A 19,750-nucleotide genomic window follows, 5' to 3' on the forward strand; every position below is an offset into this window, starting at 1 on the left:
ATCAAATCAAACAGGGAGTCAGGCTACAGTCAGGAAATTCCCTCACTCAAACCTCAGTTAAATACGTAAACAATAAAATAGTTTGTTTCAAGTAAAGCCCTTTTTCCTGGTTTCAGCCAAGGCTGTAAAACTGACTGCTATTTGGTATATGCCCTAGATTGCACAAGAGAAAGAGGCAACAAAGCCAAAATAGCCCTTAAAAACCAGAGTCAGCTGAAATTCAGTTAGGGCATCTGTCAGTACCATAATATATCAGATTTGGGCCAGAATTTAAAAATGGGTAATTAGGAATCTGGCTCTTTTTGCTGTGCTGAGATCCCAGCCAAAACCTCCCCATTGCAGGTGGTCTGCAGGAACTTGGTGCATGAAGGCTCCAGTGTGGTTCTATTTATGTCTTTATGTTAGACAGTAACCGTGAAGCCATGGCCACTGTGACTCTGCCAGACTAGAGAATCCAAAACAAAGCATAGAGCTGGTTACACCAGGCTCATCTCCAAGGGACCCATCACAGTTCTGCATAAGCACAGTGCCCAGTGCCCCAGTTGTGGCTGGCCTTGTTGTTTGTTTCTAGTTTCAGCCTGGCTGTCAGGGCTACACTGGACTGTATCTATTTCTCCTTGAAGTCAGAAGGCCGATAATCGATAGAGGGATGGGCTAATGCTCTCACTCTGTACCACTGAATAGAGTATTGCTAACTCATCACACGTGGCACACTAGAGGACTTTGTCAGCAAGGGGTTGGAAGAGGTTCCGGCAATAAATGGACTCCTTCACTTATGTGAACTGTGTCATAAAGAACTTTTCGAATGCATTGCCTCATTTGATGCTTATAACTACTCAGGTGTTGGAGAGGTTTGTATTTTTATTACCATCTCCAGGTGAAGGGAGAAAGCGTTAAGTGGTTTGCCTAGCGTGTTTGCTGTGTCTAGAGCGGTTGGACGAGAGCATAGTGAGGGGGCATATTTTCAGGTGGTTTGGGTTAGGTTTTTAAAGTCTGGATAGCATGAAGTTTGTAGTTGGGTTACAGTGTGGTAGCAGTGACATTCTTGTTCAATTAATCAGAAAATATTCATGCCATGCCTATGATGTTCAAAGAACTATGCTAAGCTGTAGAGATCTATTAAGAAATATTACAAGGACTTCTCTCAAAGAGCTTGTAATTCCATTGGCGAGAGAATACATACGCACGTAAAATAACCAGCAGCTTAGGGCAGCTGTTCATTGGTGCCAAGGGGAGATACAGGTGGTGAGGCCTGTAGGGTTAGGAGGAGAGATTACAGTGAATTGAGGTGATCTTGGAACATTTTCTTTTTAGATTTTGTAGTGGAAGTAAAATTCAGATGCTGTATATGAAATAGTGGTAGGCACTCTAAATGGTGGGTTGGGAATTAAAAAAAAAACAGCAGAAAATGGTAAAATGGGCAAAAATGGAAATATAAAAGAATAAAGCATGTTGTAGAATATAATTAATCCCATCTCACTACAGACAGGAATTTATAATGGCTGGGAGTGGGAGATTGATGAAGAAAAATTGGCTGAGAAGATTATGGATGGCGCTGAATGTCAGTATGAATAGTTTGTTCTGTAATCTCGGGGAAAGAAGTAGTCATTTGAGTACTTAAGATTGAGGCTAATATTAAAAAAAAAAACAGCAGCATTTTCCCTGGTGTCATGGCCCAGGATAGAATGAAGAACACAGGGGGAAACAGACTATCAACGGAGAGACACGTTAGCAGATGGAACAGACATCCAGATGTGACGTGACCAGTCACCGGGGCGTGATGCCTGCTGGACATGGGGTCCAGGGTGGGAGAATCCCACCACATAGCCAAGGTTGTCTTCAGGAGTCCCTGCTCAGGCCCTGCACCAGCTTCAGCGTGCTTGCTCTTGCCTGCTGGCTTCCTTCTGTGCACAGCGGAAAGAACTCTATAGCTATAGCTATAGCTCTGAAGAGAAGTTTTATTCATCTCTTTTTTTGCTCAGTCCATCAAGAGCGGCTTGAGCAAAGAGGAAGAACTTTTCAAGTGACTCTGATGTGAAGTCATTCCTGCCTATTTGGTGCCGTTTCGTTTCACATTGAATAGTTTGTGCCCCGTCTTTGAAGGGACCTGTCTACCTAACCCTGTGGTCCACTGCACTCGGTGTCCTCCCTGGAAGCTATTTCCGTCGGGCAGTGATAACTGATGCCAGGGGCTGTGCAGGCTGTGGCTGGCTGCCACAGCAGTAAACCTGTGGACGCCAACCTGTCCTAATAATTCAATCCAGGTGTGTTTTACAAAAGTGCATCCTTTGCTGGGGAAATGATATTCTCCTTGACAGAGGAGGTATAGCAAGACTCATTGTTTGTGGGGAGATGAGTATATTTGGTGTCCTTAAGACCACCCCAGTTTCAGTATTCACTCACAGGACTCAGTGTATATCGCTTACAGCTGTGATTTATTATAACAAAAGGCTACGAAGCAAAGGCAACAAAGGAAAGGCACGTGGGGTAAAGTCTGGAGGAAACCAAGTGTAAGCTCCAAAAGTCTTCTAACGGTTACAGAGGGTGTGCTTAATTCTTCCAACGTGAGTTGTGACAACATGTGTGAAATATTGTCTCCTAGTTTCATCAGAAGCTCAGTGAGTAGGGTTTTATTGGGGGCTGGTGACATAAGCACATACCCTGCTTAGCACATGCCCAACCTCCAGACTCCCAGAAGGAAAGCAGGTGTTCAGCATACATCAGGCTGTTTGTACAAACAGTTCAGGCACAGTGCGTCACCCTTAACTGTTCTGGGAACAGGGGAACCCCTCCCGAAGTTCAAGTTCCCGAATGCCAGCCAAGGACCAACGTTCCAAGCAGGCCTTTGTAAGGAGAGCAGACTCATGCTTGTTCTGTGAACTCCTCTGCCCTGAGTGATTCTAGTATTACTTAAGCTGTTGAGAAAGGGATATTGATGGAGAAACTTTTCAAAATCCAGGAGAGTCCGGTGTTAAGGAAGAGGTCCTGTTTCTAGAAGTGAGAGTTGAGGTTGGGGAAAAAAGAGAAGGATTCAAGGAGGAATTGCAGAGCACAGAGGATTGACACTGGTCCCGGTCTTATGTCCACATGCAGGAGATTGGAGAGGGAGAAGACCTGGAATGTGTTTTAGGAAACCAAGAGAGGCGAGAGGACCAAAAAGGAGGAAATTCTCATTAGTATATAAAATGCTGCAGATAGGTAGGAATTATGGGGACTGCAAAAATGCTCTTGGGACTTCTTTTAATAATGTGTAAATTGAGTTTTTGGTTTTTTTAACTTAAAGTTATCTGTATACGTTAAGCAAGACTTAGCCAATGCCTTAAAAGCTTTCCTGCCCGTCACATCTTTCTGTTTTCTTTGGATCACTTTACAAAAGCCTTGTTTTAAGATTTTTTTGTCATTGATCTGCATTATTTTGTTTGGCTTAGATTTCACAGGCAGATAGAAATGGATGAGCTTTGGGAAAGCTAAAAAAAATTCCTTGAGCATTACTGTGTACTTCTCTCTGGTAATTATTTGGGGACAGAAGCAGCCAAAAAGCATCTCTTCCTTTCTTGATGGAAAAGTAATTCTGTTTGTTCATTAAGAGGATTGTATTGGCTATTCCATTCATCTCATTGCTGCTTGCTGGCGAAAAATGGAAATTGAAAGCTGCTTGTTTTGAGTCCCCACATCCCGGGGGATGATGAAAGAGTTTGCATTTCCTCCTCTACCCTGACATCTCCCAGACTCTCACTTCTAGGTCACCTGCCTCTCTCATGCTTCATTTCTCTCTTTGTGGGTTCTCCATGTTCAGGTTGTATAGAACCTCTGAGATGGATGACCATTATAAAGAGTCATGTGAACCAAAAGCGGCTCTTTTTTTTAACTTACAATAAAAATGTATCAGAACCTCATTTATTTGGGAGAAAAAGAACAACGTTTCTGTGTCTGACTTTGAGTAGTGTTAAGGAAATACTGGTGCCTCCTCTCTCACACTCCAGAGGATTCGGGGATGGGAAACTCTTGTGTGGTAGAAGTTGGAGATGCCACAGTGCCAAGTGTGGGATTTGCCGTCCCAGTTACCTTAAGCCTGGCCTTACTTCGTTGGACTTCAGGAGGGCAGATGCACACTGTGTTTGAAGTGGTTTTAATTCTCTGTTTCTTATTCTGACACCCCAGGGCTTCCAGCAGAAATTCTCCTTCCACAGTAAAGAGATTGTGGCTATCAGCTGTTCCTGGTGCAAGCAGGCGGTAAGTTTGGGGATGAAATAAAGTGGGCTCGTGTTTTATCAAAATCCACGTATGTCATTGCTGGAGTTCCTGTCTGTAAGTGGAACGTTATCCAAATTTATGTATTATTTCTCTCATAGGATCTGTGGAGGAAGAAAGACAGATCAAAACTATAGAACTATAGCATAAATGAGCTGGAAGAAACTATAAATTAACCCCTTTATACATTGAAGCCTGGGATCACAGATTGGAAAATCCTCTCCTGGTTCTATCCCTGGGTTTAGAATCGAGGGCTTTTCACTCCTACGCCACGTTTTCCCCACTACACTAGATTGTCGATGACTCCTATAGTGGGAGATTGCAGCCTTAGATAATCCCTCTGACACAGGAATTCAGGCATCTTGGTTCTTCTGTTTTGGATGTGGGCAACTTTTTTTTTTAAAATGGGGCTATGTTAGGATAAGAGTGGTCTTGTATCCTTCTTTAGGTTTGGATGTTGTTATAGTTGGCTGTATGCTCATTGAAATGTAAGTCTTTCTTACATTTGAACATATATACTGATCAGGTTCCAATGGTAATTTCCCTATTTATTTTTCCTCTCTTATCTTTTTTTCATTTTTTAACAGCTCTGTCCCAACTAGATGGTTCATTTTTTTGTTTGCCTATGGACCTGTTTTTTTCTTTAACTAGACATTGTATACTCTAACTCATAAGTTGGCAAACTATGGCCTGCAGACCAAATCTGACTGCTGCCTGTTGTTATAAATAAAGTTTTATTGGAACACAGCCATGCCCATCCTTTATGTATTATCTCTGGCTACTTTCATGCTACAGCAGCAGAGTCGAGTAGTTGGAGCAGAAACAGTATGACCCTGTAAGACTAAAATATTTACTATCCAGTCCTTTTATAGAAAAAGTCTGGACCCCTGCTCTAATCTCTCAATTCACCTGTTTTTTTATTCTTTTTTTTTTTTGAATGACTGTATAATTACGATACATTGTCCCCTCACTGCACAGCCAACCTGAAAAGAAAGAGCTGTGCTGTTTTAGCGAGAGTAAGGGTTTGAAGGAAAACGTCAGGACTCTACACACAACAGCTTTACCTAGCCAAACAAAGCCATAGGGCAGGAGCAGAAGATGCATTTAGTTGAAACACATGAAACTGACATTTTTGTGGGTCAGAAACTTTTGAATTTTGGCAATTCCATCAGGTTCAACCTAATAATGTCTCTGGCATAATTTCCCTAGGCCCGCACATGTCAGGAGGATCTGCTGTCACTAGGTAGGGACGCCTTGGTCTGGAAAGCTCAGTGCTTGCTGTGTCACCCTCCTGGCACATTTTGTATTCTTGGCGTTTCCATCTCCTTTCAGTTAATTGTTACACGAATAATCTTTGTGCTTCTGTTCAAGAACATGTTCACAAACATAAGGCCATCCTAGTCCTTGAATGAAACTATGCCGTCAAAGCAATATCTCCACCTGGATAGGAAGAAGCAGATTTAGGGCCCAGGGGTCCCCAGCTCCGTCTGTGCTGCTGGTTTCCCTGATCTGGTGAGATGTTACTTGCCAAGTAGCATCGAGCTGGCCTCAGGCTCTGCCTGCTCCTGCCCCCGTAGCTGCCAGGTTGTGGTTAGGTGGTTGATCCCAGGGTTATTCAATTTGGGAACTCAATCCCACTTGACAGTGAGCACATGTGCTCTCTTTTTATTAATCTGTAGTCCAGTTGAATCACTAAAAAACAACTTTCGCTTGACCCCTGTGGCAGAGTTTTGGTCAATTCCAAGTATTGATATCTTTGAGTTTCCCAGGTTTACAACGTGATTTTTCAAGGACTGGGAACACAAAACATTTTAAGACAGATTGCAGTGGTGGTGTATTTTAACACTACAGGTCATTCCTTCTAGGATATCTGATGTCAAACAATTAAGTGCCTTCTGTGGGCGCTTCCTGCAGCAGAAAATAAAACTGGGTTTGGGAGCTGGGTTTCATGGATTCAGGTCCTGACTCTACCACTGAAAAGTCCTGCAGTTTTGGACGTACCTCTTAGTCTCTCTAGATTAGAGATTACTCGGGTAAAAATTGAGAGAGTTGGAGTGGGCAGTCTCTGAGATCCCTACCATTTTAGAAATGCAATGGCCATTCATTTGGGGGTTTATTTGAATTGCTAAAAGAAAATCACTTTCTAAAGAAGGAATTCAAATGACATTGCTCTGGTATAGCAAATTGTTTGCAGATCACAAGTAACTGGTGGTAGGGGGAATTATTTATTATCTCATTAATTAGTATTTCACGCTTAATTAATTGATTTAGTAATTTGCCATGGATCATGTCAGATCTTGAAGATGTTCAGCAATAAGACAAAATTTCCCTGAGGTGACATAATTGGGGTGGCTGTATTTGCCAGTTTTCCTGAAACAGCCCTAATTTATGTCTGCTGTTCCAGCATAATTATTACCGGTGCTCCCTTTCATTCTTAAAATTGTTTCAGTTAAGATGATAAATTATGTGGTCATAGTAAGTATAATCCAAGTAGAAGCTAATGTCAATTTAATGGGGATTTTATGTTTATTAGAAAACAAATGTTACCACTCATTATCACTTTACAGTCACCAAAAAAGATGATGGAAAATGTGATTGGCCTAAGGTTACTCAGTCCATTGGGGTATAAACTTAAGCCCCTAGAACTGCGGTATCGTTATGATCATTAGTCTACTTTTACTTCCTTTCAAAAACCAAAAGCACTTTAGACTTGCCAAGTATGACAGGACCATTATTTTTTCAGTGGTCCTGGACAAACCTAGCAGAAGCAGTCTCTTTGTTCCCTCTCGGATTAACAACTCTCTAGAAGAGACATCTTCTTTCCTGGGTCCCCTACACTGGAAGGACTACCTGGGAAGGATTTACATCTATGGATAGAAAAAGGAGAGGCAGATGGTCGGCATTGCCTTTCTGCTTGCCTTCGTTTCCTTTTGGACATCGTCCCAGATCAACCAAGTCTGTGACCAGCGCAAGCCAAGTGAAACAAAATTATGTGCAAAGTTAGCGTTCATAGACCCCTCCAAGTCTCTACCATCTTTCTGTAAATATCCTATTAAAAGCTTATCAAATTTTAGCTGGCTTGTCCTGTAAGATTGAGTTCTTGTTATCAATCGTTATCAGTTTGTAAAGTGGAATGAATTTGAAATCTGGTCTCTAAGTTCCTGGGGCTGGTTGGGCAGTGAGGAGAGCGTGTGACCTCAGAGTGTGTGTGTGTGTGTGTGTGTGTACATACGTGTACACGTGCTTATTCCTTCTTGCGGCAGCATCGTCCTTTGCACAGAATTGTTTACTGGCCTGTTTTTCCCTTCAGTTTCACAATAAGGTGACCTGCTTCATGCTGCATCAGATTGAGGAACCCTGCTCCCTGGGGGCTCACGCCGCCGTTATTGTCCCGCCCACCTGGATCATTAAGGTGAAGAAACCTCAGGTAACTGCCGGAACCCTGGTGCTGCTGGGCCAACACAGAGAAAAAGTAACCGCTGCTTCTTGCTTTTCTCCCCCTGACGAATCTCTGGGTTCTTACAGTCTCTGCTCACTCATCCCCAAGGTCCCATGCTTCCCAGTTCATCCCATTAGCCCATCACAGTTCTGCGCTGGGCTCTCTCATGGAACCAGCCTCCACCTCCTAAAGAAATCAAACTTCCATAGCAGGAGTGTTTCCTCCCCACTCAGGTGCTAATGTTCTCTCTGATGGGGGCTCTCCTGAGTTCATTAAGGACCCGTAGTGGGTACAGCTGATTCTCACACAACTCTCTTCTCTTCCAGCCTGGGCAACCCCAGGGAGTGGCTGTGAGGGCGCTCTGTGCCATTGTTTGGTTGCTATTACCACCACTTCCAACCCGAATGCAGACTGTGGGTCATGACCTTCCCCAGTACACAAGGCCTGCTTAGAGAGCAACACTCTTTTCTTAAGGCAAAGTAGAATTTATCCTCTTAACATCTAATCTCGTTCTGTATTCCATTCTCATTGTACTTTCTGTCCTGGAGAGTCTCTGCTGCTATGATCTGGGAGCCCTTGGTAGTTTCTCAACAAGGTCCTAATATGTGATAGAAACGTTTCTACCTTTGTGCTGTACATCTTAGATACTCATCTCCAAGTTATGGGATGGCAGACTTTTAATGTTACAGGGAGAAGATTATACCTCCCCCAGGGTACGGGTACCTTAGGGAGTCTTCTTGAATGTAGTATCTTTAAAAGATATGGCAGTCCTACTTCAGATGGTCTCCAAAATTATCATGTTGTGTATTCTCATTGACTCAGTTTTATTTAAAAACTGGTGGATCAGGGACACTGTTTTGTTTCATGCGTTTTATATGAAAGTTTTGCCTCTGATGAGTAACATGTAGGAATCATCTTTCCAAGTTACAATCCATGGAAGCCCTTGGGAACTGTTTTCCAGAGGCGAGTACAGTATCTACACATTAAAAAATGGAACATCTAGTTATTTTTACATTTTAGAGCTGAATGTCAAGAGATGCTAAATAAGTTGTCCAAGGTGACATAGCAAGTCAATTACAGTACTATGTCTGAGATTCAGGTGTACTGATTTCCAATTTGGTGTTATTTTAAAACCTCTTTAACATTTTTACTTCTTTGTGTGTGTTTTTCCCCTAAAATTCAGTAATCTCTCCATGTGCTGTATGGTAATTATTCAGTTAAATCAACACGTTTTTCATCAAAAACCTTGATGGTATCAAGAAGGCTACTAGGCATTGTGATATAATACACGATCCCTGCTCTGAAGAACCATATAGTTATTTTAAGGAAAGATCAGGGAGAGCTTCATGAAGCAGGTGGATTTCATTCTGCCTCCTTAAAGATGGGTGGGATTTAGGTCAGTGGAGAAGGAAATGACAAACAGGAGAATGGCACAAGCAAGGATACTTTGTCCAAAATTATCTTCATGGGACTGTGACACTAGGTTGACTGCAGTGGAAGGTTTATGTAGGGGGTGTTAAGGTTGCTCAGGCCTGACTGGGAGAGATTTTTGATTCATGTAAACTTTATCCTTTTAAGCAAAGGAGTGATAGAGTAAAACTGTATTTTAGAAGAAAACAACTAGCGTGAGTGTGTAGGATGACCTAGTGGTATGGGATTTTGGGCCCCTGAAGATAGAACAGAAAAATCGGAAGACTACCACTCTGCAGAGAAATTCTAAGTTTACTTTTCTAAACTTTAAAAATTCTTTTGGTTGTGGAAATTTTCAAGCAAGTGAAGAGAAAGAGAAGATCATAATGAATTCCATAACCATGAACTTTTGTTTTTGGTGTCACAGATATTTTTAATGTTCATAAAGACATAAAACAGATTCTATACCTGAAACACCACAGATAATACAGAAATTTGACTTGAAATACAAACTCTGCAATTATCATTTCACATCCTGAATTGCTGTTGCAATATTCAATAACACATTAGTCGTCACTTCTTTCTAACTAGTCACTTATTTCTTTCCTATAAGGAATACTAGTGACAAAACATCATACTCATTCATCTCTTACTATAAAAGCACTTCTTTACTATGTGTCTTGTTCAACATTACATTTAAATATACAGATTTTAACTCACTGTCAGAATTCTGGAACCAAGACCTCATATACCTGACATATTCCTGCTTGAGGTCAGGTCCTTCTTAGTCTTCATTTCGATCAATGCTTTTCTCATTCTGTGTCTAAATAATAACCCTTAGTTATTGGTATGTTATATCATTAAACATCTTTTTCTATATTCATCTTTTCTGAAAAGGAACTGATCTGCAATGCCGATAATAGTAAACATTAAAATAACTAAATAAGACACTTGAGCATAAAAGTGTATAACCCTGAACTTTTCTGCTATTATTGTTTCATCTAACCCCTGCCACACCATATTTTCTTTTTTGTAGTTAAATTTGTTTTGAGATTCACATGCAGTTGTAAGAAATAACACTGAAGGATCCCATGTACCCTTTACAATCTTTCCCCTCATGGTAACATCTTGCAGGATCATAGTATAACATCACAGCAAGGATCTTGACATTGATTAGTCAAGACACAGACAAATTCCATCACCGCAGGTATCCCTATGTTACCTTTTCAGAGCCACATCCATTTTTCTCCTGGTCCCACCCCATTTACTCTGTCTTCCCCAAAGTGGAATTCTTCCTTTTTTTTCTTTTGCTAGAGTATTTTAAAGCAGATTTTAGCATACCATTTAATCTGTAAATGCTTCATTTTGTTTCCCGAAAAGATAACACTTTAGAAAGACAACTACCTACAATTACCTCACCCATCAAAATTAAATAATTTGAGGTGGCATCCTTAAAATATTTTCTGGTTGTTTCAAATATATCTTTTTTTTTACAGTTATTTTTTCAAATTAGGATCCAAAGTCTACAACTGCCTTTTTGTTGACTGTTCTCTTAAATCTCTTTTAATCTATAGCAATCTCCTCTCTTATTTTTCCTGCCATTTATTTATGGAATAAATTGGGTCACTTTACCTGTAGAATATCTCATATTTTAATTTTGGCTGATTGTATCCTTATTGTGTTTTAAAATGATTTTCCGTATGGCCCATATTTCTTGTAGAAATATTTAGATATAAAGACATTAGATTCAGGTTTAATTTCTTGGCAAAAGGACTATATGGGTAATGGTATCTTTTTCTATAGTGTAGCTTTTAAAGGAACATAATATCAGGTTGTTCACTCTTAGTGATGTTAAGATTGATCTGTGAATTCAGGAGCTGTCATCCTAATCCATCTATTATAAAGTTGTCCATCAGTCTTTCATCTATAATTTTATCCATTAAGGATTGTTATCTAAATCTGTTATTTCATTAGGGGTTGCTAAAGGGTGATTTTTCCAGTTTTTACTCTTCATTTTTTAGCTACAATTTTTCTATGAAGAGACCTCTCTCTTATTACCAGCAAATACATAAAAAATGCTTACTTGTTTGCCCTTAAATTTTCAGAATAATAAGTTGGTATCTTAGCAACTTTTATTAAGTGGCTGATTGGTGGGGGTGGTTTTTGGAGAGTAGTTCACAGTCTGGATGCTAAAGTCCAAATTTTTTTTCATCATGCACCTTTTTATTATCTTCTATGAGTCAGGACATCCTAATAATAAGAATGAAAGCTAACATTTATTGAACGCTTTACATGTGTTAGGAAATATTTTAAGTACTTTACCTTCAGTATCTCATCATCACAGTGCTCTATGGGGCAGGTATCCTATTAGTCCCATTTTGCAGCTAAGGAAAGTAAGGAATAGAAAAGTCAAATAAATTAGCTGGGACTATATAATTATTGAATAGTTTGAGATGGCATTTGAACCCAAGAATTGTGATTCTGGAAACCCAGCTTTTAATGATATGCCATGCTGCCTTACTGTGTTACTGTAGCCAGCCTTGCTGAATCAGACAGCTGTAAAATTTTGGTGGTCCCTCCTCCTCTGGGCTCCAATGCCATCAAGTAATTTAATCAATTAACTAAGTTCTATGTAAAGGGTAGTGTATGATGAGCTTAGGGGCAGGGTTGCAGTAGAGTAGTGCTGAAGAGCTCTGGCTTGCAAGCCAGGTTGCCTGGATTCATAACCTTGCTCTGCCACTTAATAACTTGTTTAATCTCAACTTAATCTCTTCTGTTTCAGTTTCTCAGCTGCAAACGTTAAATAATACTAGTACCTTAATTCATAGGGCTTTCGTGAGGACTAATGAACTAAAAAAGAAAAAATAAAACACACAGAACAGCACCTGGCTCATTGTAACCACTCAAATGTTAGCTATTGTTATTTTCCTTCTTGTTGACTTTAGGGGTGCAGGGAATCAGGTGAAGCCACACAACAGCAGATAGCAACAGTGCGTAGTCATACGGGGTCAAGATAGAAGTTATTGATCCCTGAACCATCTGTATTACGATGAAAGGGGATGTAAAGAGGATGAGATTTCCAATGGAGAGGGTAGAAGGAGACAAGAATAGGGGCCATAACCTGGCACCTACTCTGTTTCCAAGTGCACCTTGAAATACTACTGTAACTGTTGTATTTCACACTGTAGTGGGATTGTGTATTCACTAGCACAATGCCTATCCCATGGGAGAGAGTCAAGACCTGATCATTTACTGAATAAAAGAATGGAAGAAGACTGGGAGAACATCCGTACCCAGAAAGTGAGAGGAGGAAGAGAATCCTGCAAGATAGAGAGAGGACTATGATTGCATAAAGTTTCATTATTAAAAATGAAAAGAAAAATAGGGCAATCATCAATGTTAAATTCTGTAGGCATGAAAAAAATAACAAGGATTGAGAAAAGTTCTTGTGTTTGGGACCAGAGCATTGATGACCATAAAAACTATAGTTTGTAGAGTGTGGAGTATGGGTGGCAACCTGTTAGTGATGGTGTGGAAGCAGTAAGATTAGAGAATTTGTTGGAGGTATTGGGAAATGATCCCAAAAAATAGAATTTGGAAAGTAGATAAAGAACAGATAAAATGTTTTTTCAACTTTTAGAATTTATATATCTTTCCTTCTTTATATATTTCCATATTTTTCTATGACACTGCTTAAAAACGATGAAGGAGAAGAGGCTTAATTGAATTAAGTAAATGTTTAATTAACCACATTCAAAGATGCCGTTACATGCAGTGAGAGGTCCAAAGATGAATCAGATGTTCATTTGATGTCCATAAGGAGTGTACTCCCCAGTGGGGAAAATAGACACAACAATCTAAATCATTGGTCAGGGTACTTGTGGATTCTGGAGAGGAATTCAGCCACATGTAAATCCTTAATAAAAGAGTAGCTTTCAGATGTCTGGGAAGGTTTGTCTTTTTGATCAGTGTTCATCTCGTGGGAGAGATACATATATGGTGGTGAGAGGAAGGGGCCAGACAGGTTGGTTGAAATAGCCCTGGTCAGTGAGACGCCTACACATCTGAGGTGGAGAGAGGTAAATGCCACCTAAGATGTAGAAACACAGTGGAGACGTGAAGCAGAATTGAGCAGCTTCAGTCATGGAGAGCAGCCTAGGCTCAGTGGAAAATCTGTCATTTGTGCTTGGTTTTGAAGGATGTGGGCGGCGTCCCTGGGAAGAGGGATGAGGAAGGACAATGCAAGTTGATAGGACATAACTGAGAACAACAGTGAAGATGGGTCATCAAATAAAGTCAGCTTTATTTGTGATGTTTGTGTCTAAACAGATGACTCGAGAGAAGAAGAGTAAAGGACATCTGCTGGAGTGTATAATGGTCAGGAAAAGTGGGTTGTAAAGAGGTGGAATTAAACCATATATTTTCCTTCTCTGTTGAAAGATGGCTGGTTCTGAGTGGATAATTACTCCGTGACCAGCTGTGGAGTTGGGAGCTGCATGTAAGTTTGATGGTAAGGGAAATGAGGGCTGCCTGGATGATTTGCTGGGTTTTGTCACCAGATTACTTAGAGAGACCTAGAAGTTAAAAGATGATGGACAGTAGATAACTGGAAGGAATTAAAATGACAAGAAAACTAAATTTCAACGACCAAACCTGAATCTGTTGATATAAAGTAAAAGTTATATTTAAAGTTACAGATGTCAGTGTTTGTTCTCTGGACTGAAAATGTTAGCAGATGATATTTTGACTGGATGAACGAGTTAAAGATGTTCAAATACGAGTGTAAGCACTTGGAGCTGGTGGAGCAAGACCTGTGTGACATGAACTTTTTGTGGGTCAGGTTTGAGGGGGGCACTAAAGGTGTGCATTTTTAATAAATAACATCGTTCTCCACTTAATGCTTTAAAATTTGGCTTTCCCAGTTAAAAAAAAATCATAGGGAAAAGTCTATATTAATACATACAGATTTGACTCTTTCTAAAACTACTGTATCTATCCCACACTATGGCTATTTTACAGTTTATTTAAGCCAACTCCTTACCAATGGATATTTATATTCTTTCTAATGGTCTACTTATAAAAAATGTCGCTATCAACTCCTGCCTAGCCTTGCATTGCCTTTCTTCATGCTAGTCCTTATTCCTTATGATTGGATGATCTTAAAATGCTGGGGACCCCATGATATGTAATAGCAATGGCCAACAATCTCCTTCAATGCCCAAGTGACTTCCTTTGATTAGTTCTAAAGGTCAGGCGATGCTGTGATTTGGCCAAATACACCTGAGAAGCTGCTGAGACCCTGTCCTTAACTTTGGAATGAGTTTTCTTGATTCTTCTGCTTACCTGTCCTCACAACAACCTTTGCTGCAGTGGTATAGCTGGAGCAGGGCAGAGTGAGAACGTTCTTTAATAGACAAAGTCCATGGATCGCCCTCTTATCATCCATTAGAGTTTTGTCCAGTGTATGATGGAGGAGAGATTCATTTGGAATGATGAAGTGAGATATCTTCTCCTTAGATCTGTTATTATTTAGATCCTTTGTGATCCCATCACCTGAGGAAATCCCTGAAGAGTAATAAGAGTAGTTAGGCTTCATTCACAGCTGAGTGATTCACCCATAAGATTTTGTAACAGCCCAGGAAGGAGTCATAACTATGATAAAGATTGTGTTGATAGGATTATTTTTGTGGCAAGGTAACGCACCCACTACCTGGTACAAGAAAACAGAAAGCCTTTATCTTTTCTTAGCACTTTAACAAAAGAGTAGGCACAGAATGTACAGGGGGTGAATGCTGTTGGAATCAGAAGAATGTAAAAATCCAAATGAGAGCACAGTATTTCACTGTTTGGAAAGTGTTGAACTTGCAAAGTGAACCCTTTGTATCACTGAGTTAGCCGCCCTTGTTAAGAGGGCTGCTTTGTTTTAGGACACAGGACAAGTATTAAAGGTTTCTTGACTGTATCACCAACAATTCTAGACAATAACGCCTTGGCATAATTTTTGCATTCTTGGAAAGCATGTCATTTTGTTTAACTCTCGCAGTACTGACCAGGCAGGGTAAGTGGTAGTGTGGATAAGCAAGCCTAGAAGACTTGTCTTGGCCAAAACACAACCCGAATCTGCCTTCACGTCCATCTGTTCCTCGTTGAATTACGCTGCCTTCTAAAAGAAGTGATATATTGAGACAGAGATACATATTTACACGGGAACAGAAGGAAGCCTGGGGAATTTGGATGTGTGCTGTGAAGTTCCATACTGCTTATCTTTTGCTATTTGACCATCCGTAGGGCTGTAAGCTTACTCAGAGCTCACATAGAAGCGTCCAGGTACTGTAAGTCAACCACTGTGCTTTATTTTTGCCCCCTCCTTGTTCTGTGGGATGATGGCCTCAGATGCGTGTGGCTCGGTGAGGCTCAGAAGCACTTGTATCTGTGTTTAAAACAAAGGCCGTTTTGTGTGTCTGTTCCCTGTTAGAGTTGAGTTCCCCGCCTGCCCTGTTTTTGGACATCAAGCCTTATTTTGATGTGTTTTTCTAACCCTCTGTTTCTCAAACATACTTGATCATCAGAATCACCTGAAGAACTATGATTTCTGTGATCAGGCAAGTTTAGGAAACAACCTCAGCTTGATCCATTCGACCTACCTCTTGGAGTTTAATTATTGAGTCCTGTCAAGAACCAAGGCCGACAGTGTTTTCCTGCAAGCACTTGGGGTCCTGCCTTGCTCTTGGCACTAAATGAACAAAAACAACAAAGAAGTTAGGAAACAATCACTCACTTCCTAAGGATCCTTTTCAAAATCAGGAAAGACTCACTCAATGTTGTGAACTGTAAAAGTATTGGTTTATTATTTCCACAACGATTAGAGTTCATACTGTGTGCCGGGCATTTGTGCTGGGCGTTGGGGATATAGAGCTGTGAACGAGGCAACTGACATTTATGGAAGTGCTTCTCATGGGATGGATACCAAGTTAACTGCTTCACATCCTTTTTCTTGTTTAAACTCCACAACTGTCCTGTGAGGTAGGTATTATCAGCTTCATGTTAAAATTAAGAAACTGTTATTTCAGAAGTTGGACTGACTTGGCCAAGGTCACAGATCTAAGTGACAGGGAGGTTCAGAATTCACACCGAGCCTGGCAGATCCCACACCTCACGTTCCTCACCACAGTGATTGGCTTTAGCACAGTACATATGGCTCCCCACTCTGCCCTTTGTACTTCAAACAGGGGTTCTCAACCCTGGCTACACATTAGAATTCCCTGGGGAGCTTTTATTTTATTTTATTATTCTATTCTATTCTGGGAAGCTTTTAAAAAGTATCTTTGCCTGGGCTTCATTAAATAAGAATTAAGTAAGAATTAAATAAGAATATTTGTTGGGGCCAAAGTACCAGCACGCAGAGCATCACTGAGTGCCATCAAGTAGGTACTGCTTCTGTCAGTCTAATAGTTTTCAGCATTCTTCTTGGAATATTTGGCTGATTAAAAGTTTAAAGGTTCCGAGTAATTTTTCTTCCCTTTTAATAAAACTGAAAGTAGTCAAAATATAGCAAATACTCGAAGAATGCAAAAGTTTCCCAAAGAGAGGCACGATCATACACCCATTTAAAGAGGAATTCGGAAATTTGGAGATCTGTTTGCAGGAGAAGTAGAGTCTAGAGTGAGTGATGAGAAATCACCTGGAATCTCGAACACCCATGAACTTCCAGATTTCTTTTCTGGGGAGATTCAGAGAACCTGAAGACTCTTTTAATCTGATGGGGGGAAGAAAACCTTGGGACAAATGGTGGTTCCAGAAAGTTTCCTTCATCCTTGGTGAGCACAGGCCACAAATCAACTTATTTTTTTCACTGTCCAAATGAAAGTAAAATAAAAGCTAAATAGTTTTCAGTCTTGCTAACTTGGATGTTTTACTATATGTACTCTAGACTAAGGTTTATTTTGAATGCTAAGAAAAAATACTCTAAAATGTTGAAGAATAAATACCTAAGTTTCTTCAAGCTGTTTGAAAACATTTAATTGCTCAAACAATGCAGATGTATATACTTATATAAGCTTTTAAGTTAAGGATTTTGTATTTCAGGCTTTCAACACTGTAAAACGCTATGACATGGTAGTAATAGCTTGCCTTTATGAAGATCGCAATCTAATTAACTATTGACTTTTCACTAATTACATCTGGTTTTGCCTTGTCTTCAGCCAGTGAGCTGTGACTGTCCCCTGAGAGAGGTTCTTTTCAAAGCATCTGTATCAAATATTAAGAGTAAATAGCTGTAATAATCACAAAGTTGTGGTCCATAAAATCCCTAGAAAGAGACCAGGAATGTAAATTTGGGGTCACTGTGTTTCAGCAAGTTGGATGCAATTCTATGAGAAGAAAAAAAAAAATCAATGTTACCAGGGGAGGGAGGACTTTTTAAACCAATGGGTCTTTAGCCAGAGAAAGGAAGAGCAGTGCCCACTCTATTATTATAAGTAACTCGAGTCTTTGCATTTTAAAACCAAGCCATTCATGCTGATAGGGGAGTTGGATCGTAAAGTTCCAGTGGGGTTGAGTCATTTTATGAACAGGTCATTCCCTATAAAAAGTAAACAGAGAGAAAAAAAAACAAAAAACCAAAAAGGAAAACGTGAAAAATGGCCTCCTTTTTTACATTTCCACATAGGTGATCTCCATACCAGGAGATGAACTTGAACTTGGTTGGGCGGGAGACGGACCTGGTTGGGCGGGAGACTGGAGCCCCTCAGAGAATTTGGGATTCTTCCATTTTTACTGGGAGGGTTGGCAGGTATACCATGTGTTGTTATGTGAGTCAATGAGAGCCTCCAGGGTTCTAAGTCCCTGCCTCTCCGTGTGGTGGGGAGTCAGTCGCTCACTCGGAAGCACGCGACTGGGTTCTGTGTGTGGCTTACCCATGAGCAGTGGCTTGGAAGTGTCAAAGCATGAGAAGCATGCCGTCGAACAGCATGTGCTGCCGTCATCTTCTAGATGGTTCTGCATGGGAAAGCTCGTGGGCCGTCTGCCTGCGAGCTCAGGTGGTCCCTTCTTTCCCTACAGAACTCGCTGAAGGCTTCAAATCGGAAGAAGAAGAGAACAAGCTTTAAAAGAAAAGCCAGTAAAAGAGGAACTGAAGTAAGTGTTTGAGGGTGATGGTCCAGTGAAATCTATCCTCCTTTCCACAGCCACCTCTGTCTGACTTGACCTGGCCAGGCGTATTTTTCTGATCTATCTCCTGCCACTCTTTCCTTCACCTCATTCTAACCACACTGGGATTCTGCCTATTCCTTTAAAAAAAAAAAAAAAAAAAAAAAAATATATATATATATATATATATATATATATATATATATATAAATAAATATATAAATATATATATATATTCCTTAAAAATATATATATATGTATATATATGAAACCTCATGCCACTTCAGCATCAGAGCATTTGCACTTGTCTGTGGAAGTATTATCTCAAAGATTATAAAGACGAAGATAAGAGCTAGAACGTTTCTAGAACGCTTTGAGTATACAGAATAAAAACAAAAGTATGCCTTAATTCTTGGGAGCAAGTTATAGTTTGAGATACTTTCTCACTTACTTTGAGTTAGCCCTGTGAAACAAGATGCAGAGTTTTTTTGGGGGGGGGTGGGGTTTTTTTGGGGGGGGGTAAGTGGGTAGCGGTGGTGCTAGTAATTTCTCACTTTCATTGTTTTGGGGCTGCCTTTCAAGTCACAGATGCATGTCTCAATAGTTCTGCTTTCTCTCTTCATCAGGAAAACAAAGGTCGTCCTTTTGTGATAAAACCTATCTCTTCTCCTCTCATGAAACCCTTGCTTGTGTTTGTGAACCCCAAGAGTGGAGGCAACCAGGTAAGTCAGTTTTCATGAGTTTCACCTGGAGGCTTCGATGCCTTCTTGAAAACACATTTCCCAACACCAAGTAAAACAGCACCACGTAGGACCCCTAGCATTGGAAGACAACCGGTTTCTCCAGCAAGGGACAGCCTCACACGTGACTGGTCTAGGCAAAGCCTAGAGGTTCTAGGATTTATCCCTCTACTTCCACATAAGGCTTTACTAGAGGTACTCAAAAACCTAACTGCTAATATTTTCCTTACAGATTTTCAAGAAAGGTCATTCTATAAACTCTTAGTTAATATGTTTTGGGTTTCTCAACTCCTATAGTTAGGAAGCCCTTTATGAACTTATCTTTCTTTCTTTCTATTGTAATTTAGACCCGATTGCTTTTTTCCCTCTCTTCAGAGGAAAGAGAGATTAATGATCTATTATTCATGATAATCAAGAACAACAGATACCACCAAGGCTAGCAAAACTATATTACGTTTCAGAGGTTTCATTTGGTCTTTGCCCAAGTCCTATAGAATGATTAGTTATCAACCTCATTTGAGGATAAAGAAATAGCCTTAGAAAAGTTAAATTTAATGACATATCTAAAGTACACAGCTCTTTAAAGGATAGAAATTGTTCTAGAATCCAGGTCTTTGTCTCCTCACCTAGTTTTCTTCCCACTCTCTGAGGCTTCTTATCAATACTCTTCTGTGGGCTCTGATTTTCTGTTATTTTCATGTGAGACTGGATGATAAAATATTTCCTGTGTCCATTAAGTTAAGTGCACATTTTACATTTCGAG

General features: G+C 40.2%; 1 protein-coding gene across 3 annotated transcripts in view; it reads left to right on the plus strand.

Annotated features, from left to right (window-relative positions):
• Positions 1-19,750, plus strand: part of DGKI (diacylglycerol kinase iota) — a 473,650-nt gene that overhangs the window by 230,707 nt on the left and 223,193 nt on the right. For all 3 annotated transcript variants that reach the window (XM_057550578.1, XM_057550579.1, XM_057550580.1), the window contains 4 exons: positions 4,162-4,233; positions 7,562-7,678; positions 18,161-18,235; positions 18,874-18,969. In XM_057550578.1, the coding sequence (XP_057406561.1) occupies positions 4,162-4,233; positions 7,562-7,678; positions 18,161-18,235; positions 18,874-18,969 (360 nt within the window). The remainder of the gene's footprint in view (positions 1-4,161; positions 4,234-7,561; positions 7,679-18,160; positions 18,236-18,873; positions 18,970-19,750) is intronic.

The sequence above is a fragment of the Balaenoptera acutorostrata genome, chromosome 7 (assembly GCF_949987535.1).
Source record: "Balaenoptera acutorostrata chromosome 7, mBalAcu1.1, whole genome shotgun sequence".
NCBI lineage: Eukaryota > Metazoa > Chordata > Mammalia > Artiodactyla > Balaenopteridae > Balaenoptera > Balaenoptera acutorostrata.